The sequence below is a fragment of the Anabrus simplex genome, chromosome 6, assembly GCF_040414725.1.
Source record: "Anabrus simplex isolate iqAnaSimp1 chromosome 6, ASM4041472v1, whole genome shotgun sequence".
Taxonomy (NCBI): Eukaryota; Metazoa; Arthropoda; class Insecta; order Orthoptera; family Tettigoniidae; genus Anabrus; species Anabrus simplex.
The window spans coordinates 201,676,878-201,703,539 of NC_090270.1; the positions used below are offsets into that span (position 1 = coordinate 201,676,878).

General features: G+C 37.2%; 1 protein-coding gene across 2 annotated transcripts in view; it reads left to right on the top strand.

Annotated features, from left to right (window-relative positions):
- btz (barentsz) overlaps positions 1-26,662 on the top strand; it is a 157,385-nt gene that overhangs the window by 77,070 nt on the left and 53,653 nt on the right. For both annotated transcript variants that reach the window (XM_067150141.2, XM_067150142.2), the window contains exons 4-6: positions 13,343-13,558; positions 14,988-15,338; positions 15,432-16,008. In XM_067150141.2, coding sequence (XP_067006242.2) covers positions 13,343-13,558; positions 14,988-15,338; positions 15,432-16,008 — 1,144 coding nt within the window. The remainder of the gene's footprint in view (positions 1-13,342; positions 13,559-14,987; positions 15,339-15,431; positions 16,009-26,662) is intronic.

The window sequence follows — 26,662 nt, forward strand, 5'->3', positions numbered from 1 at the left end:
CAGACGCCTTCGAGGGGCAAGCTGTTAGTTTAGGTAAAGTTGAGTTTTGCATCATTGATTGGCAACAAAGACTTTACACTAGAACAAGACAGGACAGTGCTAAGTTAAAGCAGTAATAGATTCCACTAGGAACACTGAATTCGGTTTTCACACTTTTTTTTTTTTTTTTAATTCCCAAGCTGTCCTGTTGACATACATGGCTTATGGCTGGGAGTCATCCGAAATGATGAGTCACGGAAGTTACCGGCACAAAATGTGTAATGGAAGTTTAACTCGAGCAACCGTGCAACCGTTGGTGGACAGTCATGACCGAGAGACATATGTATGATCATTTGATTTTCTCAAAGGGAAAAGTGTTTTTTTTTTTTTTTTTTTTCTATGGAGAGGTCTTTGTTGTCAGTGAGAGAGTTGAATAACCCAGTTTAAGTGCGGCCAGTATCCAGTAATAGGGAGATAGTGGGTTCGAGCCCCACTGTCGGCAGCCTTGAAGATGGTTTTCCATGGTTTCCCATTTTCACACCAGGGAAATGCCGGGGCTGTACCTTAATTAAGGCCATGGCCGCTTCCTTCCACTTCCTAGGCCTTTCCTATCCCATCGTCGCCAAAGACCTATCTGTGTCAGTGCGACGTAAAACAAATACAATTAAATAAGCTTATAGTAGGTTCCACCTTTTCAATACATTTCAATATCTACAAATAGTCACTTCACTTGTTTTTACCACTCAACACACGTAAATGCTTTACAAAAATACAAACTTCAAACTGCTAGTTTGACAGTTGGCACATTTTTATCATTCACCGGCAAGTCTGTCCGAACCAATACCGAGTACTGCCAAAGTTTCGTGTTCAAGATGGCGGCCGAAGGCGCTAATCGCATATGGTGATAATAACCTCGCGAGAAATTCATGTTTGGACAAAGTGACCAGAAAACAGTGTTTAGTTACCCACTGGTCAGAAACCTAAGGCTTCAACTAACAATTCATTATACAATTGTTTTAGGATGAGAGTGATCTGCTATAATATGTAAGTACTGAAGCTACTTCTATGAGCCCAAGGGCAAAAGAATATCATATCATATCCTATGTTTTTCACATCTTTTAATAGTCTCTTGTTACTGTAACAGGCTCCAGTAGAGAATTATTGATATTTGTTCTCTCTACTTTTTTGCACTTTTTAGTGCTCTCCTTTATCTCCTGAAACACTGCACACACAATGTAAAATGTACTAATGTGTAAAGTGATACCATCTCCCTGTTGGATAGTTTTTAGTGTGATATTTGATAGTACGTTTTCCCACTTAGCACAATTTTTTTGTCGTCCCCTGCACAAACATACTAACAAGGTTTCACTGTATTTTTATTATAGATATTGAGTAATTCATTATAAATATGTTCTGCAAGGTCTTTTTTGTATATGAAAAATTATCATGATTGAATACATTCTATATTAATGGTAATTTTCTTTTTGTATACGAAAATGTATCATGATTGAATACATTCTATGTTAATTTTCTATAAAGTAACTTATTTTTTCTTTGCAGGTTCATTTTGAATATGACATGAAAGGAAACCCTTTTTAAATACCAATGGTTGAACTGTAAAATCAACCCCCAATTTGCAGGCTGGTTAAGCAAAGGACGTACCATTTCACAAGCTCATTGCAACATTTGCATAAAATCAATTGATTTATCAAACATGGGTCATCAGGCTGTTATATCTCATAGTAAAGGAAAAATTCATATGAGTTTAGCTAAAATGAAACAAGACCAGTCTTCCATTAAAAACTTTTTTTGTGCTTCTACAAGTACCTCAAGAGAAAATGTTGCTAGTAAGAGTCGAGTGAATATCCAGCCACCTAGTCAAGAAAGTATGGAAATTTCACCCCAACGTGAGATTTTGAAATCCACTCAACAGTCAGTTGAATCATTTTGCACAAGGGACAATGTTACAAAAGCAGAAGCATTATGGGCTTTGAAAGTTGTTAATAGCAAGTTTTTATTAAATTCATGTTCAGATGTAGGAGAAACATTCAAACTAATGTTCCCGGACAGTTCATTTGCTTCAAATTTTAAAATGGGTGCCACAAAGTGTAAATACATTACAAACTATGGTCAAGCAGCAGTGGGACGATTAAGTCATCTGATTTGATGAGTCATTAAATAAGATAGTACAAAGGGGACATATGAATATATTTATAGGGTTTTTGACATCAATAGGAGTAGAGTACGTACAGAGTATTTTAACAGTGTGTTTTTAGGCAGAGCTACTGAGTAAGATTTACTTCAAAGTTTTAGTGCAGGAATCGCATCCATTGAAGCAAAAAAATATTCTTTTAAGTTTCAGTGGATGGCCCAAATGTTAATTTGAGGTTTATGAAAAGGTTAGAAGATAGAATGAAGGAAGAGAATCCTGATGGGAAAAAACTCATTAACATTGGAGTTTGTGGGGTACATGTGATTAATGGAGTGATTGGGTCTGGTCTGCTAGCTGCGAAGTGGAATGTGCACGACTTTTTGCGAGGTGCTTATTACATTTTCAATTATTCTCCTGCCTGCGGTGCAGAGTATACCACTCTTACTGGCAATACAGTATTTCCTTTAAAATACTGTACCACTAGATGGTTGGATAATGTGGCAAGTAGTGATAGACTTTTAAACATTTTTGATAGTGTTAAGGAATTCGATTCAAGAAAAGTTTCGAATACAAAATCATTAAGAAATATTTCAGAACAAACAAAAGACAGTTTCATCACGTGCAAAGAGGCATTTTTCAAAAACATCTCCTAGAATGTGAACCATTTCTAAGAAACTTTCAAACGTTGGATCCACTAGCTCCGTTTTTGTTTACAGATTTGCAAATCGTTTTACGAAGTTGGTTGGAGAGGTTCATAAGAAGTGAGAAACTACTTTCTGGTACATCTACTTTCTTCTCCTCAGACTTAAAAATAAGCTCAACTACTGTGACTTGAAGAATATTGATATCTGTTTCCAAACCAAAAGCTTCTTAAAGCAACCAAAGCAAAGGAACCTAATATTCAAAAGTTCAGATTAGAGTGTCAAGCTGTGCTGATCAAAGTGACTGAAAAATTATTAGAAAAATGTCCTGTTAAATACAGATCTGTACAAGGTTTATCATCTCTGGAACCCAACATAATCAATGAGAAGAGGGGAAAAAAGTTAACATATTATTAGAATCATTGTACATTGCTAACAGAATTTCTGATGTTTTTGCTGTTTTTGTTGTGAAGCACACATTACATTTGAACAATATTTCAAAACTTATTTAGAAAATGCAAGTTCATCTGCAAGACTTGATGACTTTCATTCAGGCTTATTGATGGAGAACATAAAATATCAGGAACTGTGGCGAGTTATTAAACTTGGTCTAACCTTTTCTCATGGAAATGCTACCGTTGAGAGTGCTTTTTCAATAAATAAAAATTTACTTGTTCAAAATTTATATGAACACAGCTTAGTTGTGCAATGTATGGTTCAAAATTCAATAAGATTCTATGAAAGCATCCAGAAAATACCAATAACCCAAGCACTCTTGAACAGGGTCAGAGCTGCCCACAGAAGATACGAGGAAAGCCTCCAACAGTAAAAAAAAAAGCTCCAAAAAAAAAAAAAAAGAAAAGAATAGAGCAGAAAAACAAAAGATATCCATGGAAATAAAGAAACTTGAAGTTTTGAGGGAAGAAGAAAACATCACATCAAAATGCTATTTTTGGAGAAGGCAAAACAAGCATAGCCTTCTTGATTTTCATGTATTTAGAATGGACAAAATGAACATTTGACCATTTTGACATCCAACCAATGACAGTGACCAAAAACGACGGTTTTTAGTGTTATCTGAAACTTATTTCAATTTACTAGAGGTGTACCGGTAATGGTACAAATTTACACATTTATGTTATGACATACTGTATTAATTTTTAGCATACCATAAAATGTTTGTATCATTAATATTGTGGAATATGTTTAGTTGATTACTTTAAAGCACTAGACTGAGTATGACTTTGTATTCAATTTGAAAATTGTTATTATGTTATCAAAGAGTATTGTAAGAATGAAAATGTGAGCAGTGGACGGCGAGGGAGATGGTGGAGGCCGATTATAAATAAATAAATAAATAAATAAATAAATAAATAAATAAATAATAAGAAACTGATGGATATCCTCCCTGTCATGTAATGTCGAGAATCAGGGAAATATTGTCTTTTCAGTCAGGAAATTGGTACCGAAATAGTGTGAGCCATTTAAATACTTTGGGTAAACAAGTGCATTTTACAATGGAATCTGAGAATGATGGAACTTTGAGTTATTTGGATTTAACAATTACTAGAAATAATGGGCATTTTGATCTTCAGATTTTCAGAAAGGCTACTCAAACAGATACTGTTATTGGAAACAACTCCAATCATCCAGGTCAACATAAAAAGGCAACTTTCTACAGCTTAATTAATAGAGCTATGAATATACCTATGTCTAAGAAGGATTGTGACAGAGAAATAAATATAATCTACCAGATTGCACGTAACAACAGATACTCCAGGAAATATAGAATGATAAATAAAGTGAAAAACGAACCAAAAACAGTTTTTGTTAAAAAATCAAAAGGAGAATAATAAATTTTTTGTTCTAACTGTTAGAAATAAGCACTCTTATCGACTGGCTAAAATTTTCAGAAAAAGGAACATCAATATTGCGTACATAACTGATAATAATACTAATGAGATCATTTTCAATTTAGATAAGATTGAGAATAAATGTATATTTAATGTCAGGAATTTACAAAATTGGTGTACCAAACATTTAGGCAGGGATACATGGGCCGCCTGGAAGAAATTTGTTTGAGGTACAAAGAACATGTAAATGTGGTCAAACAGAAGATATTCAGGCGTGGGAGAGTATATGGTTGAGAAGAATAATAAATTTACAGACATTTCTGATGATATGGTATTAATACATTTTGCCAAAAAGGGAAAATTCATGAAAGTTTTAGAAAGTTTAGAAATATATCTTGCCCAAAAAAATCACTTTGAATCAAGTTTAAATGAAAGAATTACAGATGAGAGCCCATTGTTTAAACTAGCATTTATTTATTTAAGGTAGCAAAATATCAGACTTGTAGATCTTAAATTTATTTAGTAAGTGATTCTCGTTCAACATCTCGTTATTAAAATTTGATGTAATAATGATTATCCTTATATATCACTTATGTTTGTTTGTTCATTGATATTGTGAATTATGATATAATATTATCATTTAGACTTTCACGGCCCGTGTAACTATTCATGTAGTGTATTTTGGGCTTATGCCGTGTAATTAATTATAAACACACACTGCGCGTTTCAAAAGGAACCTTGCCTTTCTTCATCAGGGGACAACAGAGAAATGAAACAACGCATTAAAGGTTGCAAGGAGAAAGCAACAAGGAACTTAAAATGGAGCCCTAAGATGTAAGAGGGACATCATTTTAGCCCTATGCTAGAGACAACGAATGGCATCAGTGAAGCATCATTCTCTAATGGTTCTGATAATAGGTAGCCGTGGTTCACTGAAGTTGTAGCCTGTATCGCAGTTGAAATTATCTCTGTATTTACGTATTTCAACCGCCTCCCTGATAATTCTTGGGCGATATTGCTTTATATGGGCAAGAACATCCACTTCTTGGAACAAGACATCATGACCAGGTGTTAAGGCTTGATCAGCAACCGCTGATCAGGTTGGTTGAGTTTGATACACCTGGTATGTTCTTTGATGCGAGTACATACCGTTCTCAAAGTCTGCTCAATATAAACCTTGCCACAAGTATAGGGAACTCTGTAGGTACTAGGTTGTTGCAATTTAGGCAAACTATCCTTAGTTGGTTGCAGGAGTTGCCTAATCTTGATTGATGTTCCAAAAACAGTTCGTACATGGTACCTACATAACATTTTAACAATACGATCCGTCGTGTTATGTATATAAGGTAGGTAAGCAGTTCCTTTTACATCTTTTTCCTTAACAGACGTCCGATTATGCGTCGATTTCAGAACCGTTGAGATCAAAGCTCTGCTATAACCGTTGCTCTCAAAGGTGGGTCTCAAGGTGTTAATTTCCTCTTGTAGAGCTGACACTTCACAAATCCTTCTGGCCCTGGTAGTCAGAGTTGTAAGGATACCGTGTTTCTGGGCAGGGTGATGGTGAGAATCGTAGTGGAGATATCTATTGGTGTGTATACCATGCCCACAATTAATGGAAGGATGGAACAGAGGTCAGTACGTTGGTAGTTGTCGCAAGAGAAAATCCCTCATAAACCTGTGACTGTGGTGGTGGTGGTGGTGGTGGGGGGTCTGGAACCAGGTATCAGGCCTATCGCATTATGTTAACAGATTTATCCATTTCAACATCTTGGGTGTAATATCCTGTACTGTAGTTAAATATTAACAATATCCGCAGATAACGATTTGCAGATGTGGATGCGGATAATATTTTGTATATCTACGCAGGGCTCTAACAAAAGCCAACAAGAAAGACAGGCCTTAGAGCGGAATTATCACATGATCAAGTTAGTCTCCAATATGGCGAGGGTTTATGTTGTCTTGTGTGTGTCCGTTGCTACAAGATCATATATTTTAATGTTAAGTATCATTTCAATTACATTCGATGAGTAATTTTGTTGGAAAGAAAGTTACCTTTACATGTGTAACATTATTTGTTTATAAATATGTGTACGTGTTAACTTATGGTGTAGGCAAATTTCGTTATCGTTCGAGCGGGATAAACATTTCAGAAGCGTGTGCAAGATTTGGAGCTTGAAAGATATAGTAAATGGGATAAATGTTTGTTCTTTCTGATGAGATATCTCTTAACACTCGTGTACACTTATCTGTGCAATATGCTATAAATTCCAATGAATTACCGTTTCAGATACTGCTGAGATTGTGTGATCTAACCTGCATTGCAGCATGCCTTGTTATTGTAACGTGAAAGGGAGCAAGTCCAATTATACCCCAGGAGAAGCAGCTGTTTCTACATTTTCTCTCCCCAAGGCTGAAAATTTGAAGGCTCAGTGGCTAAGAAAAATACCAACCGATTTCAGTGGTCTGAAAACCCTGTTTGTATCAGACATTTTTCAGAGAGATATATTATTAGTGTTGACAAGTACATTGTTAAAGGTGAATTAAAGGAATTTCCTCAAAAAATTCCAAAGCTAAAAGAAGGTGCAATACCTTGTTTTTCAAAATGTGCCAAAGTATCTCAGTGAAATAAAAAGTGTACTGAAAAGATTAGCAGATGTGGAGGAAGAACCACTCAATGTGGCAATTGCAGCGAGCCTCAAGTCAAACCAAGAATTTATTAAAGATAGCTGATCTGCAGTGTTGATGTCGTTCATCATTATAGGTCTGTCTGGAAAAGGATGGACACTGCAAGTTCATGATGGAACAGTTTATTTGCTTTATTTGATTTAACTGCAGTGCCAGGTCGCGCTATTTCAGCTTCTATAGTTACTGGCAGCAAACGTGTATGTAATGTGGTTATAATGAACAAGAATTTGGGATTAGATAAGATTCCCACGCATTTACATAAATTATTTTCAGTGCATGTGCTTGATATAATAGATAATTCGGTTAAATCATTATTTGAAATTAATGATAGCAACTGTGAAACTTCAGATTTCCTGAAAGAGCAGTTGGATTTTATGGAAAACTTCTGCCAACAATAGGCAATATATAGGTCACACAATGTTACTTGCTTATTCTTTCTTCCTTCATTCAGCAGCTACTTATATCGTTATGTACAATAACAAATTGTTACTTTTACCCCACCCGAGGAACATTAGGAAACTGATAGGTGCTTTTTCTCTGACTGACTAGAGTATTGAAGATAGCATCAATTACTTAAAGAGTAAGGTAAGACTGCTGAAGGAAAAATTAGTTAATTGTGAATGTACATATTGATGAGATAGATATATGTAAATCGTCAACTTAATTTTATAGCAGGCACAATTTTCGGGTCCAGTGAAGACAATCTAACCTGTGTAGCTAAACGAGCACAAGTATGCATGTTATCTGGTGTAATTTCAAATTATAAAGATGTAGTAACAATTGTACCTGTTAGCCATGTGACAGTGTCACAATTGTATGGTTTGTTGGTGAAGTTTATACAAGAAATTAAGAACATAGGATTCAGGGTAATAGCTTTAGTTTCTGACAATAACTGCATCAATAGGAAGGCTTTTGAGCACTTTTCTGTCAGTCAGAAATTAGAATCTCACCATTCAGTTCAGTTTTGAAATTACAATTTTCAATACAATGTATACCTGAAGAAGTACTTCCAATTTTAAGTTACATTACAGGATATGTAGTCAGGCATGAAATACGAAAAATTGTGAATTATGTATTTCATGGCTGAAAAGAAAGAGAACTGTGGATGTTGAAATGCCACCTGAGTTCAAATTAATTTAGGCATTAGACAGAGGTAAGCTTATGTTATCCTCAGAGCTGCCTTTAATTGCAGTTTGTGTTGTATGGTTTGTAATGCAGATCATAGTTGATAATTTTAAGGGCAAATTTTTAGCTCGCATGATTCAGCTGGGACTTCAGCTGAGTTTGACTTCACAGATAACTGGCAAACTATCTGAAAGATTGCAATACTAGTATATTAATAGATTCTGAAGAATCTGGTTTGTGTTCCTGCAAAGTGGCCATTAAACTTGTAAATATTAATGTAAAATATTAGTTGTAAAATAATGTTGAATAATTTTGTAAAAAATGAAAATGATGAAAAAAGATGTAATGCTGACAGGAAACTCAAGAAATATAAAACAGCTTAATATACGGGGGGGGGGGGGGGGGGGGGGGCGGCAATTCAAAATAAATGTATTTTTATTTTCAAATTTTATATAACCCTGGCCTGATTTTATATGGAAAGGCCATGTTTAAACTTAGATTGTAAATAATGTACAGCAAATACCATTGTTTTATTTCAGCATGAAAGCTGACTCAATTAGTTACTGAGTTGGGAAGTAAATTGTCATAATATTTTTCACTTCATATTGTCATAAAATTAAGATATGAGTTTCATACCTAATCTTGTAAAATATTTCAAACTTTGAGTATGATTCTGGTTCTCATCTCTGCATTGTTTCCTTTAATTTGGTGTACCTCTCTCCTGTGTTATTATTAATTTTCAGAAATGATTGTTGGCAGTAATTATTTTACCATTCAAAACCTCCCACTCCTCTCTCAGGGACATTGTAGTGCACTCACCTTAAATGACTTCACTCATGGAAATATAAATGAACAAATACAGCAAAAAAATGTTATTTCATGTTGTGAGCATTCCTTAAGTAGGACATTGGAAAACTGGGATAAGTTTGTAAGTTATTTGTTGTTTTCTCATGCAGTAACAAATGTGAAGGAAGTGTATTGTATGAAATGAATTTAATTAATTGATCTAATCAGTAAACGTCAAATTACTAAAAAAAAAAGTAAAATTTCCAGTCATGAAGAATTGCACTGATTATTTAATTAAAATAACAATGTCTAGAGATACCTTTCAATCCTCAAATTGCTGAGCTGAGTGGCTCAGACGGTTGAGGCGCTGGCCTTCTGACCCCAACTTGGCAGGTTCGATCCTGGTCCAGTCCATTGGTATATGAAGGTGCTCAAATACGTCAGCCTCGTGTCTGTAAATTTACTGGCACGTAAAAGAACTCCTGCGGGACTAAATTCCGGCACCTCGGTGTCTCCGAAAACCGTAAAAGAGTAGTTAGTGGGACGTAAAGCAAATAACATTAATTAATCAATCCTCAAATTAAGCTGGTTATTTCCCCTGCATTTTTCACGGCGATTTTTTTTTCAGTCACTCGCCATTTGTAATGTAGCTGGCCGTGTAAGATGCAGAGATTACTGTTCGTGTACGAATGCTTGTAAAATTAAAAGAAGCTAGGTTATTCAGGTGAGGGAATCCAAGGATCATTTATATAAGCGCAGTTGTACAGCAAGACTGGATGGGTCATGTGACTTCGTAAGTCTGTATTGTAATGATATTTGTGATACGTTACATTATATGAATGTAACAAAAACTTTTCAACCAAGCTCGATAGCTGCAGTCGCTTAAGTGCGGCCAGTATCCAGTATTCGGGAGACAGTAGGTTTGAACCCCACTGTCGGCAGCCCTGAAAATGGTTTTCTGTGGTTTCCCATTTTCACACCAGGCAAATGCTGGGACTGTACCTTAATTAAGGCCACGGCTGCTTCCTTCCCACTCCTAGCCCTTTCCTGCCCCATCGTCGCCATAAGATCTATCTGTGTCGGTGCGACGTAAAGCAACTAGCAGAAAAAAAACTTTTCAGTCAAACACACTGCAATTACAATATGAATTATAACACTATAAACATACCTGTAAAAATACACACTATTATACAAGGAATGACATGTTTTGTTGTACAAAAACATCCTGAGATTCTATCAAATCGCTTAAAACATGCTTATATATGTACGGTATTGTTTACGTTGCGTAAACTTGTCAATGATCGTTTAGTGATAACATGAACCAGTAATGACAAAAAATAAATTTACAAGTATTAATATAATGAAAAACTTACGTACTATCTAGACTGCCGATGTGGAGGAGGCATATGTAGAGCTCGAAAGAAGTCTGGATGATAGGCAGCTATTAAGGATTTCTAAGGCAAGAGATAAAGCATCCAAGGACATAACATCAGTGATAGGTATAGTAATACATGATCAGGAGAAAATACTGAAAAGATGGCTGGCGTACTTTGAAAGATATTGAATGAGGAAAATGTGAGAGAGAAGTACGGGGATGGAGAGGTAAATGAAGGAGTGACCCAAGCTGTAAGCAGGGAAGGAGTGGAAAGCACAGTAAAGAGAATGAATAATGGAAAGGTAGTTGGTGCGGATCAAATTCCAATAGAAGTATGGAAAAGCCTGGGAGAACAGGGCATTGATATTCTCTGGGATTTAATGGAGAAGATATGGAGGAGAAGCCAGTTAGAGGGAGAAAGCTGATATCCCACACAATGAAGATTTGGGAAAGGATCGTTGAGGTGAGGTTACGTTTAGAAACCAAAGTTTGTGAAGAACAGTTTGGATTTATGCCAGGAAGAGGAACAACCGACGCAGTATTTGCACGAAGGCAACTGATGGAGAGACACAGAAAGGTGCAGGCTGATCTACATATGGCTTTCATTGATTTGGACAAGGCGTATGTCAGAATGCCCAGGCAAGAGCTATGGAGAAGTATGAGAAGTAAAGGCCTGCCAGAAAAGTACTTGAGAGTGGTGAAAGAGATGTATGAAGGTGTGGCGATACAAGTTAGCAGTGTAGGTACAACGAAGGAATTTCCAGTGAGAGTAGGACTACATCAGGGATCTGCTCTCAGCCCATATCTCTTTGACCTGGTAGTGGATGTGCTGGTTAAAGATGTAAAGAAGGCGGTGCCATGGTACATGATGTTTGCCGACGATGTTGTACTCTGCGAACCGACCCCAGTTAAGCTACAAGAGAAGCTTGATAGTGGAAGAAAGAGGAATGAGGATCAGCAGGGTGAAAACAGAATATATGTGTACTAAAGAAGCACAGACCTATGTATTAACCTGCAAGAAGAAGAACTACCATTGGTCAGGTAGTTTAAATATCTGGGTTCATATGTACAAAGTGATGGAGGTCTGGAGGCTGAAATACAACACAGGGTAAATAATGGATGGTTGAATTGGAAGAAATTGAGTGGAGTAGTGTGTGATAAGGTCAGTTGCAGGATGAAAGGAAAGCTTTATAAATATGTGGTGAGACTGGCGATGCTTTATAGTGCAGGAACTTGGCCGATCACAAAAGCTCAAGGGAGAAAGATTGAAGTGGCAGAAATGAAATGTTTAGACGGATGAGTGGAGTTACAAGAAAGGATAGAATAAGGAATGGTTACATCAGAGGATCAGTGAAAGTGGGACCCATAGGAAAGAAGGTTCAAGAAAGTAGGGTAAGATGGTATGGACATGTGCAGAGAAGACGGGAGGACTACGTGGGGAAAAGAATTGGAAACGTGGAAATTGAAGGGTCAAGGTAAAGAGGAAGACTAAAAATGAGATGGAAAGACAAGATAGAAGGGGATCTAAGAGAAAAAGTTTGGAAGAGGAAAGAAGCATTGGATAGACATTTATGGAAGATAAGAATCCACCAAGAAGCCTCCGTGGCTCAGGCGGGAGTGCGTCGGCCTCTCACCGCTGGATACCATGGTTCAAATCCCGGTCACTCCAGGTGAGATTTGTGCTGGACAAAGCAGAGGCGGGACAGGTTTTTCTCCGGGTACTCCGGTTTTCCCTGTCATCTTTCATTCCAGCAACACTCTCCATTCTCATTTCATACCATCTACAAGTCATTACTAAATCACTTTGGGACTGGCGACCCCATCGTACTAATAGCCTATATATGATTCATTCATTACATCCCTGACCCAGTCAATGACTGGAAAACAGGTTGTAGGTTTTCAAGTATCCACCAAAGCAATGCTGCCCCTACCTGATGTGGGAAAAGGCTGAGATGAAGAAGAAGAAGAAGACTTATCTCGACTGCCGATGCTAAGTCCGTTGTCACCAAACACTATTTCAGGACAGAGTTTTTTATTATATTACTAATTGTAAATTTAATTTTTTTGTCATTACTGGTTTATGTTATCATTAAACTCTCTGAAATGTTTTTGTTACATTTAACTAAGTCGGCACTGAAAAGTATGGCTTCATTCTTAACGAAAAAAACACATTACATGATACAAAAATAAAACAATATTTGCATTGTACTTTAAGTATGCGACATAAAATGTCTTGTGCAGCTTGTGAGCACGAGTACAGAAGGACAATAGTTTGGAACATTCCTCTCGAGCTGCCATCCAGGCGTGAGGCAGACTACACGCTTGACCAGTGCGCGCATTTCAAAAATGTGATACCCTTCCTGCCATCTAGTGAGGGTAGGAGTTAATTTTGGAAATACCTCCTTTCACAATTCTGCCTGGTTAGCCTCACCCAACATGTGCGCAAATTTTCAGCACGATCTGCGATTTGTCTGTTCAGACACTTCCCCACTCAGCGAGTTGGTTACATGAAACTGGTTGTGTTGCTGTGTGCGTGCATTCGGGGGATGGTGGGTTTCAGTCCCGTCGTTCGGAATCAAGACCTGTGTGTATTGTATGACAAATGGAATTTAATAGAACTATTTACAAGCTCATTTTTTTTCTTCTTTATAATCTGTCTTTCATTGACATTTTCATTCCTTGAACTACTTTTTTTCTTTCTTGAGATTTTATATTTTTAGTGTAATTATTAAATTTCTGTTAAAAGGAATGAAGATGCTGCTGATAAAGATGGAGAGAGAGGGAAAGATGGTCAAAATGAAAAAAAGAAGGTGTGGAAGGAACATGAAAACAGATGGAGTCATGATCGGTATAATGAGGAGGAGCAGCTTCCAAAAACAAAAGAAGAGCTAGTTGCTGTCTATGGTTATGATATCCGCAATGAAGATGCTCCACCCCGTGCTAGGAGAAGACGAAAATATGGGTAAGTTTTAAGTGTAGTCCTCGCTTCTTGTATTCTGTTGGCAGTTCTTCAGAACAGTTTGCTTGTTTCATTATTGTAACAGTCACCAAGTAAACATTGAGTTTTATTAGTAACAGTTCATTCAAGATGAGTAAGAGAAAGCTGACAGACTGTGAAATCGGTATGATTTTAGGCGAGCATGAGAGGGATTTAAATGAAGAGGTTTTCAGTGAAGGTAAATCGGACTATATACCGCAAGATGATGAAAATGACAGTGAGGAGGATCGTATCAATGTAATGAGATACGATGTGAGTGAAGTATATGGTACACAACAATATTACCTGCGAGTCATTGATTCAAACTGCAGATGCCTGTCAAACCCATACACATTCTGACCCTGATGGGGTTTTTGTTTTGGCCAGGGCACCCATCCAAAAATAAATTAAGATGTTTTACACTTTGTGGAACATAGCACGTTGCATAGTGGAAAACACCTCATTATCACCTTTCTTCCTGTTGCCCTCATGATTAGACTACAGTGTGTCCAGTTTTCAGATCATGTACATTAAATAAATTAACCCACAACTGATGCAGATAAAATATTTCCTGTACTGGAATGCTGGGCAAAGGCAGATTTTGCGTAAATCAAATGGTTGGCAACCATGTTCTTAACATAAAGTTTTTTTTTTTTTTTTTTGTGAACATCTATAAAATTTATGGCTCTTATGCCAATATTAAGTAAGAAATATGGCGCTGAAAAGCAGCAAGTCATTGTCTTGATGCTTTCCTCCTCCAATCAAGCTACATGTAGCAGTGATCTGTAGTGTGAAGAGAAGGCTGAGAATGTGTAAAATTAATTTTTTTTTAATCAGCCAATTTTTGTAGAGTTCATACCTTCTATTCCTAAATGCAATAGTATAATATTCTTTGAAAACAATTGTGTGTCAAGTAGAACAACAATTATGTTACCATTTCACCACCTGGTGATGGAGCAAAATTTCTAAAGTGAGTAGCGGTGTAAATAATTTAACAAAACTTGTGTCGGTAACAGTTTTTATTATTTCATGAATTATTATTATTATTATTATTATTATTATTATTATTATTATTATTATTATTATTATTATTATTATTATTATAGGTTTATCTTTCCACTCTGGGCATTAAAGAAACTTCATACGTTCTAATGGTGTATAGCAGTGGGTGTGTGAATGTGTGTCTCTTCTGAGATTCAGCTGCCTTTCTGGAGATTTTTATGTTTGTCGAAAGATATTCTTTAACCATGTAATTATATAAGTTTATTGAGCTCTTATGGAAAGTTATTTGACTCTCAGTGCACACGTGTAATTGCAGTTAATAAATGTGAACTGATTTATGTCTTTTATGTGAATATAACATATTGAGTGAATAGTTTGAATATGAAGTATAGAATGAAACCTTTTTGTGTAGGCGGGGTCCAAATAAGTACACTCGGAACTGGGAAGATGAAGATGCCTATGGGAAGTCATCTGCTGTGATTTTGCGCGGAACTGGTAGTAATCGTCGTCGAGGCAGAGGTGGTAGACGTGGTGGATCATTTGGGAGTAATCCACATGACTCTGAGAAAGAATTTCCACCGCTTGGAGGTGTATCTTCAAATAAAGCAGAAGAATTTGAAGATACTAATCAAAGTAGCAATAACAGTGTTTATGCAAGTAGAGCTGCAGAACGAAGACAGGAAAGAGGAGGAAACAAATCTCAACACAGAGATGCCTTCCCACCTCTTTCTCCCTTGGACCAGACAAAAGCAGACCTTCATAGGTGAAGTATTGCATATATATTATGTTTTACATAATATTTAAATGTCTCTTCATGAGCCATGTTTAATAGTGACGATTGTACTTGCCTTTTCAGGAATGAGAACTTTTCAAGAGATGATAGATGTTCTGGCACTGGTAGCACTAATGCTTGGAGAAAAGATAACAACCAAAACCGTGTTGAAATCCGGGAAGATGTTCAAAGGCCTGAGCAGGAAAATTGGAGAACTACCTTCAGTAGCAACACCAGTAGTAGTGGTAGCAATACTACTATCAATAGTAGTACGAACATTAGTAATAGAAATATTGTTCAAGTGGATGAGAGGAGGGAGAGAGCGGGTGAAGAGAGTCGCTGGAAACGTGGTGGTCGGACTTTTGAGAAACCCCTTGAAAATGATGAAGAGGAAGAAGATAGTGTCTGGTATGGGAAGAATCGACCTATACAGGGTAAAAAGAGTGGTGTTCCATTGGAATCTCAGACTTTTACTTCCTCTGGGGTACCCAGAGGTCGAGGACGAGGAATACGTAAAAGTACGGGTCGTCAGTCGGTAGACTTCAAATCAAATACCTCTAGAGGCCAGGGTAATAGAAGAAGTGGATCTTATCGTAGCCATTCAGAAACTAGAGTCTCTTCTCATGACGAAGGTAGTGGCAGTGAAGGAGGCAGTTATCCTGTGAGTATATGTCAATTTTTAATTTTAAAAAAGTTATTAGTCATTTTATTATTAGAAAGAAACAATACTTGATAAAACAAGAGAGTAAAGTTCACTAACAAGCCATGAAATTGTAAGAATTTTGTGCTTTTAGCATATTCAGGCTTTTGTTAAGAGGAGAAATCTCACTGGTACTCTTATGGCCGGTTTCTGGTACACCACAGTTATCTGTGAGTTACCTAAATGCGCTTGTAACTTGAATTGCGCTGTTAGCTTAAATGAGTTTCTGGAAACTTGAATCCAGACTTATAAGCTGTGGTAATAAACAGTACAGTTATCGTCATGTTTAGTATCTCTCATCCTCCTGTAGATGTCCCTAGGCATATGTTTTTAGGGTTATTTTGATAGTATCTATTTCCTTTTACTAGCAAATTTTCTATGAAAAATGGTTGGCAAATATGTACACAGTCATCTCAATCTGATCGGCATGAAATAATCTATCATAATATGAATATATGTACAATTTAATAATGCAAACATTAGATATATTTCCCCTTCTTTCTTATTCACAGTACGCAGATATCGTCTTAAATTTCACCTTGATCGTTGTCGTCAGTAAAATTATAAAAATGCACAACAATTACTAAACAGATCACTTTTCACTGATCCAGAGCACAGCAAGCGTAAACGAAAATAACCACATAAATGAAAACGTGCAGCACACTTTAGAACTTTGGAACCTATCATTCCGGCATTGAAGTTCTGCACTGATGGTGCGTTATCCATTTTTTCTCTCTGCAACTGTTGCAGATTTTTAAGTTGACTGCAAACAAACCGAAAACTCCTACGTAAAACACGCATATATACCGGACGAGTTGGCTGTGCGGTTAGGGTCGTGCAGCTGTGAGCTTGCATCCGGGAGATAGTGGGTTTGAATCCTACTGTCGGCAGCCCTGAAGATGGTTTTCCATGGTTTCCAATTTTCACACCAGGCAAATGTTGGGGCTGTACCTTAATTAAGGCCACGACCGCTTCCTTCCAACTTCTAGCCTCATGTACAGCAAAATTAACGTTTCTTCAGTTTCCTTCTGTACCTCGGCGCCGAGTCCTACCTGCAAAATGTTTCTTATTTCTGCTCGTATCTCCCGGGAACTCACTCATTTATCATTCTTCTTTGACATGTAATTTCACCTGATCAGATGCCAAAACCTTCAAGAATTATTTTTTCGGGCTTTCATGGCACAAATTGAACAACACGAAAGCTTTACAAAGTGCGATCCGCCAATAGACAAAAGAAAATAGCCATATCACTCAATTTTTCATTAGTAGTTCCCTAATGTACTCTTTGAACTGAGAATTTGTAGTTCTTAATAACTGCAACGGACTAGTAATTTGAGATATTTTACTTACACTGACCACGCAACATGCATTGATGAAAGTACTCTCGTAACTGCTGACGTAAAGTCACTTCTGAATTTCAGTCGAAGGTAGCGAGCTAACCCTGACTCATGGTGTGAAGTGTGTTGATACAGATAAGAAGGTAACATAAGCTACAGCTTCCTGCAAGATTTTTTATTAAATAAGTCCAGATGTTTTATGTTTATTGGGAGTCTGAGAACTCACCTCACTAGTTAAAGGATGTAATAACATTTTTTTAAAGCAATGAAAAATCGATATTTATTATTCAGCAGGCTAATATTAAATGCATACCAGTACCTAAGATATTTATTATTTAGTACAAACTAGCTGATGTACCCATGCTTCGCTTCGGAATTCTAAATTTTGTACAGAATTCTGTGTTTGGTAGTGTAAACGTTATGAGCAAGATTGTATTAAGTTGCATAGCTCTTAACGTTGCCCTAGAAGCGCGACGGACAAGTCACCAATGTATTTTCTCATATGAAGACTGGGTTGGGTAATTTTCATTGTAACGGTAGGCCAGCTTGCCTACCGTCGGTCACAATCAGGTTGGGGAGTTTTCATTATAATGGCAGACACTCACTCTCCGCCTGCCTTTATAGATTCTCAGAAAGACTCTTACTGGTTTTCCCAACTGAAATGAACATGGGTCATTACAGTGACATCTGGCGTGATTAAAAGCAATGCCTTCATATGAAATACTCGATCAAATGAAAAACCACACATTTTCTCACTTTTAACTAACAGTACTATGCTGCCGAACTAACAGTCTAATGCTACAGAGCTGGAATAACCAAGACGCAGACATCCGTAATCCGTGAACAATCTTCTTCCTTTTTTTGGTGGGGGTGGGGGGGAGTCAAATAGTGGATAGTCCCAGGGCAAAAACTATGCCCGTTTACTTATCTGTTTCCTGGGAGTACCCGATGAGTCGGAAAATCTCAATTCACTACACTGGCGGAGGAAAGAACTATCTGACGTGGAGGCAATTGTTCCTCCAAGCCAGAGAAGAAACCACATCTTCGCAGCGAATTTGGAATAAAATTAATGTAGATTTAATGAAAGTGAAGAGGAAGAAGCTTTTCCTAAGAAACGGTTCTTTTCAGGGTTGAATTTTGAGTTATTTAGTGAATTGTGGTACTATAATTTGGAATAGGGCTAAATTGTAACTCCAGGCCAGTTCATACTACTACTCCTACTACTACTAACTGAGCCTCTGACTTAAGTGGAAACACTCCTCATTCAAAACAGCGCGTCAGAGTAGGTATCGAATATTATGATGAACCAGTGAGTTACGTACCAGCAGTATCAGAAAATGTATGAACCAGAGGATTGGCATGCTAAAGAAGAAAGTTATCTAACTCATCAGCTATTTCCCGCCAATATTCAGTTAGGCTGTTATACTCGGTATGCAGCAGCAATCCCATCTATCGGAGTTGAATGTCAGCATAAGAGACAAAGAACATTACAACAAACAACGGTCAGTGTAATGTTATTGTTGATCTATGTTACGCGCTTTTGATATTGTAGGCCTTAACATTATTAATTGTCTTCCGGTTCTGAAATACCACTCTTATAATAGTCGGTACGGTAAAACTGAATAAAACATAAATGATCGGAAATTATATTCTCTATAACTTTTGTTATGTAGTACTTTTCCATAGGACCAAGAGCATAGGTATTTAAAAATTAAATTTTAGGTGCCTTCCCCATAACTACCAATTCACCCAGGGTGAATAAAATTGTTTATAGCTTAAACTGTAGTTTCTTATTCCCGGCTCTATATACCGATTTTCATTAAATTCTGTTTACCCATTTTGTCGGGGCTCGGCGTTGATATGGACTTAGCAACAAAAATCCAAATTCATGAATATCTATGTTATCATAGCCGGTACGGTAAAAGTGCATAAGACGTAAATGATCTGAAATTTAATTCTATATAACTTTAGTTATGTAGTATGTATCGATATGACCACTAATAATATCAATATTTGAGAAAAATTGAATTTCAGGCCTTCCCCTAAACTACCATTTCACTCAGCGTGAATAAAATAATTTATAGCCTAGATTGTAGCGGCTCACCCCCCGACTCTACATACCGATTTTTATTAAATTCTCTTCAGCCGTTTTCTAGTGATGCGTGTACAGACAGACAGACAGAAATTACGGAAAAGTAAAAACTGCATTTTCTTGTAACTGTGGATGTGACCGATACAGAAATACCATTCTTTTCAAATTCTGAGCAATGTACAGACAAAACTCTTATTTTATATATATATAGAAGATATAAATATTAATGGTAAATACTGCGTAATTTCAGATTGGGTGTTCACTAACTGTTTGTGGGACTCATGATTCAAAGCCTGACAAAAGAAATCTTAACATTATAGCTACACTGAGAGAGCAATTTCAGCCTCATCAAAATCAGTTTGATTCGGGTTCTATTTTATTTGACGATTCATTTCCCATATTGGAAGATACATCTACAGTAGAGGAGTCATCCTCCGAGGAGGTTGTAACCTCTAAACAGCTGGGACAGATGACACCATACAAGTGGGATACTTGGAAGTAAACGTACTGACCAAAATATTGTAGACTCCAGCTCACCCAAGCACGTTAAAACTACAATGAATGACTAAATATATTATAACCAGTTCATTATCACTTACTAATATTTACGAAACTAATATAAGGCCTTGTACAAAATGGTATGGAGTTGCGCATCATATCAGTATTTGTTGGAATCAGTTCTAACATAGAGGTAACTACAACACCAGCTGCAGTTACCAGTCATTGCGCAGATAACTGCTGTTTCGGAAACTCATTTTAAACATATCACCATGTTAAGTCACTGATAACTAACGCATGTACAGATAACTGTCAATCCAGAAACTGACCATTAAAGAGATATTCAGCCTGCAAGATAATAAGTGACCACAGGGATCCTGAAACAACATAATTTTGTATTTTTAAACTAAAATAACAGGATACAAAACATTGAAATATTATTTGTGGTAGAGTATCACTAATGAATTCTCAATTACATTTATGACATCATTATTAACATAATTTAAAGATAGGCTAAAATTTTTAAGCACATACAGTAAAATACCAGTATAACAAAATTTTGCAGACCTCTGAAATTAATTTGTTATAGTGAAATGTTGATATGCTGTTATAAGTCAGTTCTTAAGAACTTGTTGAAGAATCTACGTTATTTTAACATGAATTTACACACAACCTTACTGCTGTATTTATTAAATGAGAGGAAAATTAGGATGGATATATTTACATGAAGTAATGATATAAAGTTCAGGTACATGCAAGAAGTTTCCAGCATCTCAATTTTACCCTTCACCGGTACATTATCTCCTCGACTTTTTTTTTTAAAGTCTGCTTCTCCTCTGAACACTCCCAGACACAAACGAATATTCAAGGTAGTTAGCAACCACTGCACTTGAATTCAACACAAATTTAATTCAAAACTGCCTTTAAATAAAAATTTTAAAAAGTATTTTACAGAGTAACTTAAATTCAACATTTATCCGTGTCATGATAGAATGCGTCTTCCGGAACTTACAGGGTAGCTTTCCGCACTTTCACTCTCTACATTGCGCTTCATATTTGCTAGGTTCGAGTGAAATCGTAATACTTTGGTATTCAGCATTTTAAGGAACGCCACAATAGCACATAGCAGGCAGTGTACGGAGAAGCAGAATCCACGAACACTGGTGATGACGACAGTTGGCGAAAAAACATGGCTCATATAATCACTTTGTACGCATCCAACGATATTGTCAAGGCCAATGAAACTGCATTGTTTCTTTTCATGTTGAGTTTAAACGGACTAATGATTTTAAAGAAGAGAAGCGCCAGCCGGGAAATCGTACAAGGGTTGGGGTCATTGTACTGTGGTGCAATGCGGACGGAAACGGGAGACTTTATCCCCTCGTCATAGGAAACTTCGATAAGCTACAACGTTTTAAGGGCGTCGGGCACTTTCCGTGCAAGTACAGGCTTTATAAAATGCATACAATACAGTAATCCCATGAATAAAGCACTTGCACACGAGAGCCAGCATAGATTTCTCCTAGTCTTTGAATCATGCTTTTTCTTTCATTGCGTGAGGTTATGTTCGGCAGTGAATTATCCAAGTGCATTATCTTAATACTGCAAATGCACCTTGTTGTATACAGTTTGGAAATAGTTTTTCCCATGAAATTTGAAAGGTTTAAACTGTGAATCAAGGTTAATTGCATGCAGTAACAGGTCTTAGAATATTTCATGATGTGGCAAGGTTTGGCATTTCTAAATTACGAGTTGACGGTTGATTCAAAGTCTGATTTTTGCGTCCCAACAACTTCGAATTAACAAGGCTTTACTGTAATGACGTTCAGTACCGGTACACCAAAACTGAATAAGATAATATTCATGTGCTGTTGGGTAGGCAACCCACTCGTCAGATGCTTACTTTCCCCTGATTTGTAATCGGATAGTTTCGCCTGTATGTTGTATAGTGTGTGCCGTCTGGTATTAGCTGTATAGAGACATGTTGTTTGAAATACCAGGCAATTAAAATAGGATGAATTTCAATTATATTTTGAAGAAAAGGGCTACATTTTAATTCGTTATACTGAAAGTTTGAAATTCGTTATGATATTTTAACATACGTTAAATAGGGAAAGGGGTCTAAAAATAATTTCGCTATTCTGAGTATTTTGTTATACTGGCGTTCGTTACAATGACATTTCACTGTACCATTAAAGTTGAATTATAATTTGTATTCCATTAGGTGTATATAGAGGCATCTATTCATGGTGAAAATGTTTGCCTAATTTAGTAATTTTTATGAAGTTATATCGGTATATTTTTTTACTACTTTTATTTTTTTGTCAATTTCGCTAAATTTTATCTCCCCTTTCCACCAATAAATGTAAACCGAAAGGTACGGTAGTAAAACAGCATACAAAATCTGGTTAGGACATTTTTGTGGGGATCCAAAAAAATGTCATAAAGAGGGAATGTGCTAAAAAACTAAAAAACTCCTACGCTGTTAAATATAAGGTTAGGTTTGAACGTAAAAATAATTACGATGAAAACAAAGAAACAAGTGTTTACAATTATAGTTAATGAAATAAATAAAATAATACATTTTAATCATGCTTTTTCTTTCATTGCGTGAGGTTATGTTCGGCATTGCATTATGCAAGTGCACTATCTTAATACTGTAAATGCACCTTGTTGTATACAGTTTGGAAATAGCTTTTCCCATGAAATTTGAAAGGTTTAAACTGTGAATCATACAAGCTACTTCTACATCACTATTAGGGACATCTGATAAACTATCACGGCATAATTAATTAATTAATTATTTCCTCTTCATTCAAACTTTATCTGTATGATGAGTCATGTTGACAAAGATGTGAGAACATGAAGAAACCCCGGTGTTACATTCATCATAGCAGTGAAATTATGAACTTAAAATCTTATAAAATTACACTGATTGCATCTATAATGTTTCTACTCATGACTGCGAGAGTAAACTTTCACACCCAACAATGGATGTAATTGTAAAGCTTGAAATAATGATGATGTGTACATACATGAGAACTGTCATGGCCCGTCATCTGTGGATGTACTCACAAGAATTACCGGGGCCCATACACAATGTGTTGATCAGTCAACTTTTGATTGTCCAGGTACGGTTTAACCAGTTTTTGTATTAACCCTGGGGAGAAAAAAACCTCATGATGTTGAGTACTGTACACCATTTCTCTTTAAGTTTACCTTAACTGTTCATAATAGTTTCATACAAGCTGCCCAACTGAATAAATGCCTGAGAAGCCGACAATCTGTGTGGAACTTAGTTGTTAAATGTAAAGTTATTTCAATTTTTGTAACAGAATCAGGGCAGCATCTGAGTTATCATTACTGAAAATGTCACAATTGAAACATAAAAGAAAATGCCTGCGCTCCATAATCCCTCAGTCATGTTTGCCCTGTTATAGTGTGTGGAGTGTAGCCTCGTGGTGAACATGACAACATAATGGCACGATGACGTCATTTGGACCCCGTTTTGCAGGGTAGAATACTTGGCTGCCTGGAAGCAGGCCAGACACGGGCCGAAGTCACCGTATCCTTGAATGTGCCACAAAGTGTCATTTCCAGGCTTTGGAGACGATTTTGAGACACAGGAGATGTTAGTCGTAGGCCAGTACCAGGTCGACCAAGGGTAACCAACCCACAGCAGGACAGATATCTGGCCTTAACAGCCCGACGAAATCAGAGTGCATCTGCAAGACAATTGTTTAAAGTTAAGAGTTTAAAGTTAAGAACTTCATTTTGGTCCGTATTGAATCTAGATTTACACTATAAATTGAGGATAGTTATGTCCACCTTTTCAATACAAATACAATGTAACGTCATTAACACATCACGAATTTTGAAAGGTAATAAATCTGAATTTTGAAAGGTAATAAATTCGTGATGTGTTAATGACGTCATAAATTCGAATTTTGAAAGGTAATAAATTCATGATGTGTTAATGACGTCACATTGTATTTGTATTGAAAAGGTGGACATAAAATCATCCTCAATTTATAGTGTAAGACAATTGTTGGCGGAGCTTGCAGCCATCTCAGGGGTTGCCATTTCCCAGCAAACTGTGTACCAGAGGCTCAAAACAGCAGGGCTGTTTGCCCGATGTCCAAGCACTGTGCATCCCGCTCACTCCAGCACAGAGACAGGCCTGTTTACTGTGGAGCTGTTAACATCGAAACTGGACCATGAATGAATGGAGGCACGTGCTCTTCACAGATGAATCCCGCTTCAGTTTGCAGAACGATTCCTGTCGCACATTAATCTGGAGAGAACTGGGTAGCCAATACAACCACTAGAACATCGTGGAACGGGAGCAGTATGGTGGTGGTGGCATCATGGTGTGGGGCGGTATAATGTTGAATGGCCGTAAGGACCTGCACCTCTTCATTTGTGGTCCGAGGAACACCGTTAATGCTTGGAGATACAGGAATGAGGTACTGAGACCACATCTTCGACTCTTCAGAGGTGTGGTTGGTCCGGACTTCCTCTTAATGGATGATAATGCCTGACCGCACCGCGCTGCTCTGGTGGATGAATTTCTGGCTGGGGAAGACATACATCGCATGGACTGGCCAGCAAGGTCTGCAGATCTGAATCCTATAAAACATGCCTGGGATGCATTAGGGAGGTGAATTGAATCCTGTCAACCTCCACCAAGGACCCTCCAAGACCTTCGCATTACCCTTTCGGAGGAATGGGATCGACTGCCACAAGAGCTCTTGGGCTATCTGATAGAGAGCATGCCACGCCGCTGCGAAGCATGTGTGGCCGTTAGGGTAACCATACACCCTATTAACAGCATATTTTGTTGTGGAAGACATTGCCAAGTTTTGTTAGTTGTTGTCAAAGCTATGAGAATCTTTCTCACACTGTTTTTCTGGGCAAGTGTGACATATGGTGTGTGATTCAGCTTCCGTTTGTTTAGCAATCCATCTGTCATTTCTATCAGGCGGTATGGTCTCGTTTAGTGATTATGTTTAACTTTTGGACACTAGCGTATCGTCGCTGCCGGGACAAAACCTCCTATGTGAAATATTTTTTCTTGGAACTTTGGGTAGTAAGGTTCTGTCATCTAAGGTGCAATATTGTGTGAATATTGTCGAGGCATTCTCGCTCTTCATAATGTATGCGCTGTGGGTCAGAATATCTCCAAAAATATTATCACATAGGAGGTTTTGTCCCAGCAACGAAGGTATGTTATATTGAGTACCCAGCCCTTAGTCTAGTTGGATCATCAACAGCTTCGCCATCAGAGTTCGTAAATGGCCTAGTCATCGCTGAAGAGGCATTACACTATCGGTCAGCCGCTCAGTCAATCAGTCACTACTGATCTGCATTTAGGGCAGTCGCACAGGTGCCAGATTCCCTGTCTGTTGTTTTCCTAGCCTTTTCTTAAATGATTGCAAAGAAATGGAAATTTATTGAACATCTCCCTTGGTTATTCAAATCCCTAGCTCCCCTTCCTATAAATGAATATTTGCCCCAATTTATCCTTTGAATTCCAACTTTATCTTCATATTGTGATCTTTACTACTTTTAAAGATACCACTCAAGTTCATTTGTCTACCAATGTCATTCCACGCCATCGCTGTACTGACAGCTCGGAACATACCCCTTACATTGCATGTTACATAATTCTATACGACACAAGATCTCGCTGCGTTTGAGATCTTTTTACTAACCATTTTTTCAAGCCTTGCCTTTGAGAGGTCCCCTCTCTCGCATATAGTTAAAGCTTTGCCTGGATTTTAGCATGAAGAATTTTTAATGCAATAAGTGCTATGCAATAAGTTTTGGAAGAACTTTCTTAAGTGGAAAATAGACAAATTTCAAAACTGAACTGTTTTTTAGTGGACAAAATTATTTTATTGTAGCAATTGCATCTTTTTCTTTCTTATATATGTTGATTTTTATCTCTAGCCAAGCTATGGCTGGAGATGTTCTGCACTTCAGGATGAAACATGTTCCGTGTGTTAATGTGACTTAGTAAACAAATAAATAAAGTGTATTTTCTATTGAGTAGGTGGACTCTCAAAGGCCTTCAAATTCTTCACATACCACTTAGTCCAGCAGCTTGTCTCCTTTCTCCCAAGTCTTCGCAGCCCAAACTTCGCAACATTTTTGTAACGCTACTCTTTTGTCGGAAATCGCACAGAACAAATAAAGCTAATTTTCTGTGTATTTTTTCCACTTCTTGAATCAAAGTAATCCTGGTGAGGGTCCCATACACTTTAACCATACTCTAGTTGGGGTCTTACCAGAGACTTACAGTATATGCCCTCTGCTTTGCAGCATTACTACAACCCCTAAATACCCTCATAACCATGTACAGAGATCTGTACCCTTTATCTACAATCCCATTTATTAATTACCCCAACGAAGATCTTTCCTTATATTAACACCTAGGTACTTACAATGATCCCCATTCAGAGTGAGGTACAAGGAGAGAAGTTATCCTGAGATGGGGCTGCAGCTGATGAATGTTTCACTGAATTTGAAGTGTTTATTGAAACAGAAGGCTTGTTACTGGAGCATGTTTACAAAGCTGACAGAACTTTGGCTTTCAAGAGCAAACATCATACCCCTGGACATGACTAGCAAAGAGAGAATAACTGTTGTGTATTGTGGAAATGCACCAGGAGCACACAGATTGAAA